Source organism: Antrostomus carolinensis, unplaced genomic scaffold (genome assembly GCF_000700745.2).
Source record: "Antrostomus carolinensis isolate BGI_N321 unplaced genomic scaffold, ASM70074v2 scaffold9758, whole genome shotgun sequence".
NCBI lineage: Eukaryota > Metazoa > Chordata > Aves > Caprimulgiformes > Caprimulgidae > Antrostomus > Antrostomus carolinensis.
Window position 1 is genome coordinate 15,567 of NW_010330869.1, and position 11,312 is coordinate 26,878.

General features: G+C 41.8%; 1 protein-coding gene across 1 annotated transcript; it reads left to right on the forward strand.

The window, feature by feature from the left end:
- The first annotated feature begins 673 nt into the window (after positions 1 to 673).
- Positions 674 to 1,723, forward strand: MOS (MOS proto-oncogene, serine/threonine kinase). Its single transcript, XM_010173043.1, has one exon. The coding sequence runs from the start codon at positions 674 to 676 to the stop codon at positions 1,721 to 1,723; it is 1,050 nt and encodes a 349-aa protein (XP_010171345.1).
- Positions 1,724 to 11,312: the final 9,589 nt, after the last annotated feature.

Consider the following 11,312-nt stretch of genomic DNA (forward strand, 5'->3'; position numbering starts at 1 on the left):
ATGACCAAATATTTATTTATAATTCTACTTGCTATACCCAATGGACAATACAGAGCAATCATTTGTCTTTCTGCTGCTATTAAGGCTGCTGCCCTGCATGGGCAGAGCTGAGCAGCCAAACCAGTCCCCTTGTGCCATTCATGTTCAAGTGGCAGGCTTCTACAAACACACCTTTATCTTTAGTTAGGCCTGCCATAGGCTCATCAAATGCCAGCCCTTGCCATTTTAGCTGCTTCCTCTGACAATGACTTTGAGGTGTTTAATGCATGTGACGATGTTCAAGCCTGCCTGGAGCCATGGTGAAATGCATTCACCCATCACTGCTTTATTTACTCCCAGGGTTATTTTGCTAGAGGCATTAAATGGGCAGAACATCTTTCTTTTCTATTGAGATTAGAAATGATGTGAAATATATATATGAGTTAATATCTTTTTAGCTTTAAATCTATTTGCCTTGGCTTTCTAGAGATTTACTTCAGGGCTGGAGGAGAATGTTTCCAGGTGAGCCTCATTGGGTTCAGATAGTTGTGACAGATGCAGTTCATTTTGGGGGGGGAGGGAGAATGGTGAAGAGAGGATAAAAGGCTTTGGAAGCTACTCTAGAGCCCTTTCTGTCAGGGAAACTTTTCAGTCCTCTGCCTTAGTAACTGCCTGTTGTTTTCTCCATCTTATTATGCCCTCACCCATTCCTCTTAATTGTGTTCTGCCTTTGGAGTTTTCCCCATCCGTGGATTTGCGGCCCTGCAGCAGTCCCTTAGTTATCCCTGGCAAAGACAGCAGAAGCTTCTTGGGGGGAGCTCCTTCAGTTAGGACTCGCCGCTTGCCTCCGCGTCTGGCCTGGTGCTCCATTGATTGGGATCAGCTCTGCCTCCTGCACCCCCTTGGCTCTGGGGGCTTTGGTTCTGTCTACAAAGCCACCTACCATGGTTCAACTGTGGCTGTAAAGCAGGTGAAGAAGAGCAGCAAAAACCGTCTGGCATCACGACAGAGCTTCTGGGCTGAGCTGAACGTAGCCCAGCTACAGCACGATAACGTTGTACGCGTGGTGGCTGCCAGCACGTGCGCCCCGGCCAGCCAGAACAGCCTGGGCACCATCATTATGGAGTATGTAGGTAACATCACCCTGCACCATGTAATTTATGGCACTGGCGATGCATGGAGACAGGGTGAGGATGATGAAGGAGGATGTGGAATGAAGGCCCTGAGCTTGGAAGAGACTGTGTGCTATTCTTGTGACATTATGAGCGGCTTAGCCTTTCTTCACTCGCAGGGCATTGTACACTTGGACCTGAAACCTGCAAACGTCTTCATCACTGAGCAGGGAGTGTGCAAGATTGGGGATTTTGGGTGCTCCCAGAAACTGGAGGAGGGCCTGTCCCAGAGTCCCCAGGTGTGCCAGCAAGGGGGCACGTACACACACCGTGCCCCTGAGCTCCTCAAGGGGGAGAGGGTCACTGCCAAAGCGGACATTTACTCCTTTGCCATCACCCTCTGGCAGATTGTCATGCGAGAGCAGCCCTACCTGGGTGAGCGGCAGTACGTGCTCTATGCTGTGGTAGCCTATAACTTGCGCCCTTCGCTGGCTGCTGCTGTTTTCCACGAGTCACCAGTGGGCCAGAGACTCCAGAGCATTATTAGCTGCTGCTGGAAGGCCAACGTAGAGGAGCGCCTGAGCGCAGCCCAGCTGCTTCCCAGCCTCAGGGCCCTCAAGGGCAGACTCTAGGAGAACTCGGGACTCGTAACTTTTCTTTTACTTTCAACTTTTCTTTCCCTCTACCTTCCCTCTGAACATAAGGAATTTAGTCCCTCTGTGATCTAAAGATTTTTTTGCTGCTTTTTATATTAAAAAAAAAGAAACCACTTTGTTATAAGACTATAAATAAAGAGATTTAACAAAACTGTGGGGTTTTTACCATGGGAGGAGATAGAAGCAATGATCAAGATGTTAGTAAATGACTTTCTGGCTGATATGTTGTGTGCTGCCTTGCTCGGGGAGAAACTGAAGAATGTGATGTGCAGAAAAATAGTTGTTTTCAAATAAGTGAAGTACAAAAAAGGGCTGCTTTTGGAAGGGTCTTTGTACATAATACCTTTTGGTATTTTCAAAATGTCAGATATGAGTAGGTCTTTACACCAGCTAGGTTTGTGCATTTGAGCTTTTCCTCTTCATTTACCAAGGAATGAGTGTGCATCACAAATCAGTGAGTGCAGAAAAATAAATACAGAGTGTCAGTGGGGTTTTTTTTCATGTACTTAATTTCAGTAAGTATGCTGTTTCTGAAATGGAAAATGTGAACTACTCAGTCTCCCCACTGGAAAAAGGAACTGTTTTGTCAGTCTAAGGCTATTAAGAGTAAGAAGATATATTAACAACTTGTGCTTTTATAAGACCTCCATACTACCAGGTGTGTTAGTTGCAACTTGCTAGTTGGTATACTGTAAATTTTAGTATCTGAAGTATTATAAGAGCATCTTGTGTGGAATAGAAAGTTCTGAGGCTTTGGAGGTACAGGGAGAGTTTAAAAAAAATAATTGGGAAAACATGAGGGGAGATGTATAGATACAAAAGAGCGCCTCATAAATCAGGGAAAGGAGGGGATTACTCGCCCTTCGTAAAGCATGTGTCAGTATTAAACAAGATATTGGAAATACTGAAAAGGAAGATTGCTTAGAGCAGTATAATGATACTCATACTATTGAACTATCCTCTGTCCTGCTTATGTCTTATCTACTATCTTTCTTAATCTGGTGTCTGGGAAAGGAAGTGCTGCAGGTGATGCCGAGGACAAAGAGCTCTGTTCACTGATGTATCAGAACTGATAATTACAGATCTGTTGAGATCTCAACCTTTATCTGGACCTATGAAGATCCGACTGCTGTAGCTGATATTGTCATTCTGCTCAAAGACTCCTTTTTAAGACAGGAGAAAGAGTGATGTTTCAGTCAAATTGTTTTTCTTCTTTCCCATTCCTCCCCCTTCCATTCTGGAAAAAAATCCCAAAGGAATTGAGCCAGTTTCCTGATTTCTGACACACATCTGTTCTTAGCCCCGTGAAATCCTGGAAATGAGCAACTATGTGAATTTGAGATGATTCTGTAGGTCTTTATGGTATTTGGGTTGGTCTTTGAAATTAATGGTTTATAAAGCATATCTAAGCTTAACTATTTCTTGCTCTTCTGTCCCCCTTAAGCGGAACTGTAAAATGCCGTCTGGAATCAAAAAAACCTAAGGTAAATTCTGGAATAGATTTCCTGTGTTTGCTCTGTCAAAATAATTATGCTATAGAGTCAGAACTTAGGGTTTTTCTCATGTTGCATAACTTCTTCTAATAAACAAGTAATATCTTATAAAAGAAGTTATAATAGTAAGCCAGTTAATGTTTTAAAATGATTAGCTGAGGGCATGTAAGATAAAATGCCAGATAAAGCCACTGGTGTGCCTCGCCTTCACATCAAACCTTACATAAAAATGTTTCTCCAGTCTTCAAAAGAATATAATTAAAAATGGAATTGAAGTTTTTTAGTAGTTCCTATATGCTTATGTGTTGTATTTATTTTGCCAATCTAGATAGCTTGTTGCTTAAACTGCTAGAAACTTGATATTTTGTGCTTAATGATACTTCAGCATCAATAAGTGCTACTTGAGTCTCTGTGAAAAATCAAGCACCCTTCAAATTCTCTGTTATACTTGACAGAAGAATACTGGATGGCCAAGACCTGCTCTTGAAGCATAATCAGCTCTGCAGATGTCTCTGTCAATTTTACTGAATTCTCATTTGAAAAGGAGTGAGAACTCTGCACAGCACTCAGATGTAGGCATAATCTGATGTCATAATGATGTTTGCTGGGTTTTAGTAACTTCTAAGATTTTATTTGCTTCTTTTTGATTGCTAATGAGCATTGAGTTAATGCTAATCAAGAAACATCTCAGGCCTGATAGCTCAGAATCCATGGTTCTGTGTGATGAGGATTATTTTGCCTATTTGCCTCAGTTTACATCAATCTACCTTGAATTTCCTTCTGCCAGTTTGTAGCTGGTAGCTGGCCCTTGCACTCACTGCCCTAAATAACTCCACCATCAGCAAATTTGTTTGTCTTACGGCTCACCCTCTTGCACTCTGTTTATGAATGTGCTGAGCAGTGCAGAACCCTGTGAAACACCACTGGGGACTTTCTCTAGTTGAGAGAACTGATGTTTTACTTATACCCTCTGTTCCTATTTGACTTACCCAACACAGAATTTTTTCTCTTAAGTCTCTTACGTCTGCTTAAAAAGTTTGCAGTGAAGGATTTTTCAAATGCCTTTGGAAACCCAAAGGCAACATTTCAACTAGCTCCTTATCTGCATGCTCTTGGTGTTCCTAAAGAGTTCCAATATGATTGAGCACAACTGTGAAGCACAACTCTGTCCAACCAAAGCAATACTGGCTCCTTCTGAGCAGATCATCTCTCTCTGTGTCTGCTAATTCCTTTAATACAGTATCTACTGGTGTATCTTGTACAGATGTCAAACATATTATTAGGAAAGTTATTTCTTAAAGACTTCTACGGGGTATGGTCTTGTAGAGAATAGAGGCCTGGGAAACCTTGTTGATTTTCAAGGATTGCCTTCTCCAAGCTAAAGATTGGTCCATCCCAGTGAGCAGGAAATCAAGCGAAGGTGGCAGGATGACTCCAAGGATAAACAAGCAGGTCCTGGTTTAGCTCAAACATAAAAAATAAACATGCAAGAGTTGAGTCTGGAGCAAGGAAGATCTGCCATTGGTAGAGAAGGATCAGGTTAGGCAACATTCAAACAGACAAGACATACACAAGCTCCTGGGACCTGATGGGATGCACTCACAAATGCTGATGGAGCTTGCTGATGTCATTGTGAGGCCAGTGTTGATTATCTTTGGAAGATCGTGGTGGTCAGGAGAGATTCCTGAGGACTGGAAGAAAGCAAATCGAACTCCTATCTGCAGGATGGCCAAAAAGGAGGATCTGGAAACCTACAAGCCAGTCAACCTCTTGTAAATCCCTGGGAAAGTGGTGGAACAAGTAATTCTGGAAACCGCTGATGAACAAATGAAGGACAAAAAGGTGATTGGGAGTAGTCAGCATGGATTTATGAAAAATAAATCATACTTGACCAACTTGGTAGCCTTCTGTGATGAGATTACTGGCTGCTAGATGAGGGAAGAGCAGTGGCTGTTGCTTATCTTGACTTTAGTGAGGCTTTTGGCACTGGTTCCCATGACATCCTTATAGAGACACTGACGAAGTACAGGCTAGACAGTGAAAACTGAAAACAAGCTGAGCTGCTGTGCTCAAAGGGTTGTGATCACTGGTATGAAGTCCAGCAGGAGACCAGTCTCTAGTGGTGTACCCTAGAGATCAATACTGGGCCCAGTACATGTTAACATCTCCATTAATGGCCTGGATGATGGGACAGAGTGCACCCTCAGTAGGTCTGCATATGATACAGAATTGGATGGAGTGGTCAATACCTCAGATGGTTGTGCTGGTATTCAGAGGGACCTTACTAAACCAGAGAAATCTGCCGATGGAAATCAATGCAGGGAACTGTGAAGTCCGGCACCTGGTGGAGGATAACCCCATGTACCAGTGCAGACTGGGGGCCAACCAGCTGGAAAGCAGCTTTGCAGGAAAGGACCTGGAGCTCCTGGCAGACACCAAGTTGAACATGAGCCAGCGATGCGCCCTTGTGGCAAAGGCGGCCAACAGCATCCGTGGGTGCCCTACAAAGGGCCTTGCCAGCTCTTCCAGAGCGTTGCCAGAAGAGATTATTCCTTTCTGCTCACTCAGCCCGGGTGAGACACATCTGGAGCACTGTGGCCAGCTCGGGACTCTGCTGGAACAAGAAAGTCATGGAGGTACTGGACCAGGAGTTCAGCGCAGGGCCATTAAGCTGATAAGGGGACTGGAACCTCTGCATGTGAGGAGATGGGACTGTTCAGCCTGGAAAGTGAAGGCTCGGCAGGATCTTATCAGTTTGTATAAATACTGATGGGAGGCAGCAAAGATGGAGCCAGTCTCTTCTCAGCAGTGCCCAGTGACAGGACAAGATGCAATGGACACAAACTGTCAGCCAGGAAACTCCATTTAAATGCAAGAGAAAACATTTTCACTGTGAGGATGGTCAAACACTGGAACAGGTTGCCCAGAGAGGTTGGGAAGTCTTCACCCTTAGAGATATTCAGAACCTAACTGGACACAGTACTGAGTAAGCTGCTCTAGTTAGCCCTGCTCTGAACAGAGGGTTGGACTAGACAGTCTCCAGAGGTCCTTTCCAACCACAAAAGTTCTGCAATTATAACAACATTTACAGATGCTTGAATTTCAGACAGCTCCTGAGCTCTTCTACAAAAATGTTTCTAGCATGAGCCTATTTTGTGTTTCCTCCAGGGACAACACATGTGCAAGGAACACACACTGATTCTTTTCAAAGTCTTTCTTGTCTTGGAGGAAGGATCAGGTTTCAATGATTAGGGTCCTCTCCTCTCTCCTCCTCTCTCTTTTCTCCTCTCTCCTCTCCTTCTTTTCAAAACCTGACATCAGTAGATCTGCCATAGAGGCTTGACAGATTTCTTGTTCCTGATATTCTGAAAATTATAAATTATGGGGTCTATGTTATTTACTTGAAGGATTTTTTTGATTTTCCATCTATTTTTTTATTTAATCCACTGAGTTTTATCCCTTCAGTTTTCTTCATCTGGACACAGCTTTAGGTTTATAAAAGATGCCTTCTTGCTTCTAAAGTTGGCATAAAAGCTAATGAGTGCAGCTGCACATTGCTCTTTAACTTTGTCACACTTGTATACCTCCATATAAAATGTTAAGAGAAGGCACATGATGCTAGCAGAGCAGTTGCAGACAATTGTGTTATAACGTTTATGGGATTCTGTTCATCCAAATTTTTCACTAAGTCTTTATAGGGGGTGGTTTTGTTCTTTATCTCTCCTTCCCCCATACATATATCTGCAGCACAGTTCCAGGTGGTTAGCAAGGCATGGTTATAACTCAGGATAAACCTTAAGGGCTACTTATACTTACTCTATTCATGGACCTATTGGAGGGGGCCCAGAGGAGAGCCACAAAAATGATCAGAGGGATGGAACAACTGTCCTACAAGGACAAACTCAGAGAGTTGGAGTTGTTCAGCCTGGAGATGGCTCTGGAGAGACCTTATTGCAGCCTTTCAGTACTTAAAAGGGGCTTATAAGCCTTTATAGGCAAGATGAGGACAAACTTTTTAGCAGGGACTGTTGGTAATAGGACAAGGGGTAATAGTTTTAAACTAAAAGAGGGTAGATTCATACTAGATATAAGGAGGAAATTTTTTACAGTGAGGGTGGTGAAACACTGGCACGGGTTGCCCAGAGAGGTGGTAGAAGCCCCATCCCTGGAAACATTCAAGGTCAGGCTGGATGGGGCTCTGAGCAACCTGATCCAGTTGAAGATGTCCCTGCTCACTGCAGGGGGGTTGGACTAGATGGACTTTAAAGGTCCCTTCCAACCCAAACCATTCTGTGATTCCATTTATTCTTTTCATTCCTGGAACTGATCACCAGCAGCTTGATCAGCCTGAACAGAAAATTTATTGAAGACCTGGAGAAAGTGCTACAACCAGGTAACTGTAGTTTATCAACATCTTGCTGTGCTTTCTGAACATGAAACACTTGTGAAAGCCAGTGCTGACGATCGTTTGTACGGCTGCCCCAATCATCCAGCCAACTAAATAAAGAAAGAGACATCACTTTTTCTTTCTGTGGCTTTATAAAAGCATAATGAGTTTGAAAGGCTGAACTAGGATTCAGGTCCTGGTTGGCTCTGTAGAGTCTTGCAAATTTGAAAGTATGGGATCCAGTATTGCACAGATTCAGATGATGCAGCATCACTGTCAGTCTGGGCACAGTGATTTTGTAATATGCCTTTGGGCTGTGCCCTCCAGGCCTCTGCCAGCCAGGTATGCTATATTCATGAGTTACCTGATGCCAAGAACAGGCTAGACCTCCCCAAATAAGAGCGTCCATGCATCTTCACTGTGCTCTTAGGAAGGAACAAAGCTTCATTTGTCCCAGCTGGTAAATGTCAGATCTCTCATGTCTTACCACGAACCAAGTTCCACAGCTTGATATTATTTTCCTTGGAAACTAAACTATTCAAGTATTCTTGTATTTAGGTTTGCTTTGTTGTTTTGTTTTGGGTTGGGTTTTTTTGTTGTTTTGTTTTGTTTTGTTTTTTAATAGCAGCAACTTAAGTGCCATTTCTGGGGCCCCAGGATGCCATGTTACAGTGGCCATTTTCTCCAGGTGAGGTGTTTTTTTGGTTTGTTTTATGTTCCCTGTTCATAAGTAGCACAAGCTGCCTTCCAAACTTCCAGCCCTGCAGCACTGAGAGCTAAATATTCAAAACCGGGTGGGTTAGCTCCTGCCTCGTAGCAATCTGGGATAACCATAACCTGCATGGAAACTTCAGCTAGTTCTCATCAATCTCCCTGTACCTAATTACCAAATCTGGCTGCATTTACTAATTTCAGAAAGTACTTATAAAGAAGATAACCGTAAAGTACTTTTATTCTCATGTCTAGTCACCAACAGCAGTAGCTCTGGGCATATGAAAAATGTAAGAGTGTTTTAGTTTGTGCTTTCTTGGTTATACAGATATTCCTACTAAGGGAATTAAAAGTTCTAATTCTGGCCTTTTTTGCTAACTAATGGCATCCACCACCTCCAACCTTCCCCACGTGTCTCCTTTTTTCCCCTCAAATGGGCACATGTGCAAAATTTGACAGGATGCAGTTAAGAAAGATTTTTAATGTAATTCTATCAAATTCAAACTGAATCCTCAAATAAGAGCCAATACTAGTAAATGCTGAAATGGTTATAGGTCGAAATTATTTTTTTTCATGCTTTTCTTGACGATGAAAAGCAACTTCTGCATGCTCTTTTGAGTTCTGTGAAGTGCAACAATTACTTTAGCAGTGATTATAAGAAAGACAAGAAGAGATGGCTAGAAGCATGGGAAGTATGCAATTCTAATAAACAGTTTCTAGGAAGAATGAGAAAGAAGGAAAAGAAAAAGTATGGAAATGTAATTTTATCATTCTGTATTACTCTTAATTTACTAGAGCTATTACTGAAGGTTTAGTGTCTTTGGTTCTCAAATAGAAATATCAACAGACATTTCATAATCAGTTTTCTAAAAAGTAAGCATAAGCTACAATTTTGATGCTACTCTATTTAGGGATGGGGTGGGTGGGACTATTACAGTTAAATATATTTGATAATTAAGTGGAGAATGGTCATTTTTCCTTGGAGGCTTCTTATGTGCTCACTTACTTCATATTCTTTTTGTTTTGGTTTGGTTTGGTTTTGTTTTGTTTTTTTTTTTTGTTATGCATTATTTCAACCCAGAAAGAAACAGGTAACAACACTATCCTCAAATGTTAAAAATACTATATAACTTGGATTTGGGCACATCCTTAATACAGAAGGTAGGACAGGCAGCATGAAGACGTAAGTGGGGAAGATATATGGGTTGATTCTGTATTCTGTGGTAAGATATATCTGCAGCAAAGAAAACAAAACAAAACAATGTTTTATAGAATATGTCACAAATATTTGTAAGTTCAGTGGGACTTAAGTGGATGCTTTGTGTATGACTTGTATATCAATTTTTGCAGCATTGGTATCTGTGTTTATAAATTCATCCACTAGAACAAAGATGAAAATAGGGGTAGAAAATGAATGGGTTTTTTTTAAATTAACTGTACTTTGAACATTTTATTTATACTTTATTTTAGCCATTTATCTGCTGCAAATACATTAATGCAGTGTTCAAAGAGCCTCTTTCTATGCTTCAGTTAACCCAGCTGCCAAATATTTGTCTGCCTGTCAAATGAAAAGCCTTAAAACCAGTTAAAGAAGGAAAATGGAACAAAAAAAGTCTACTGGCATCTATCCCAGTCTGCCATCAGCTAAGGATGCCATGGGACAATTTGAGAGTAGGGGCACCATCCGTGCCTGGACTTCTCCGAGCAGGGGGCTGCGCTTCGCTCTCTACCCAGCCTGAAGTTCAATAGCCCAAGTGTTCAGCAGAGCAGGGAGGTGATTGCATTTGCCTTTGCAGGGCACCTGGGATAATAGGGTAATTCATAACTTAATAAATATTCTACTGCACATGTGCCAGGCTACAAAGAGCAAAGTAGGCTGCAAATTGGAAATGAAAATGTCCAGATCTTTTTAAGTTACTCCCCCCAAAAGGGCAGAAGGAAAATCAGTTTTATTTTTAAGTCATGTATTTTTCTCAACCGCTTACTTCAAAAATGGTGAGAGGGTTTTGATTCAGATATGGCACAAGTGAAGCTGGTCCCAGAGACAAGTACGGAAAGTTGCACCTGAACAGAGATACTAAAAAAGCTGAGTGTGAATATGGGAACTGATACGCTGGGGAGGCTGGATTTTTTTTTTTAAATAGTAGTTAATAGTATATATTATATAATACAGTAAGTTTAGAGAGAGATATCATATACTTCGGCCACATCCTTGTTTCTCTGTTATTGAACAGTTCCACTAAAATGGTTTGCAGATAACACAAAGCTTTTAAAGAAATGTATCATAGCACTGACATGCCGGTAGATGAATGTCACCTGAATTTCTCTGTATATAGAAAACAACAGAATTTCTTCAGACCTCCCTTAAACTTGTCAATCCTTGTATAGCTTTTGAGAATGAAATGATTTCTATTAGATGTTTTCTAGTTTAAAGGGGAGAAGAAGGATATTCTTAAAATTTAATTAATCAATTCCTGTCAACAGCTGGTTTTCAGAGGAAATAATTTTTTTAAACACATATTCATGCTTGCTTAGTTCATTTAAAATATAGCGTACTGAACTGCAAACAGCATTTGAAAAAGTGTCCTAACCATAAAAATTAGCACTACCTGACAAATCATAGCAAGGGTGGTATGAAAGAGCCATTTGCACAGGGAGACAGGGGAGGTGGTTGGAAGAAGCAATGAGACAAGCCAGAGAGAGGGAGCAGGGAGACAGCCCCAAAACTGAAGCTATTCAATCAGCAAAAATCTCATTGAAAAGCAAGTTTATGCTGGCAGGTGAATTTCTGTGTTGTGTGCTAGAGCTGCTTGCCCACTGGACTGCCAGGACCCTGTATGACTTAAACTAAGGGTCTTGAACTAGTGCTTCAAATGGGACAAGGCCACTGAGTTCAGAGTGGTCACTCGTTCCCACCAGGGTGTAGTAGTCTCTTGTTTAGTTAAAAGCAGCACAGCCTTCCCCTCACCCCCAG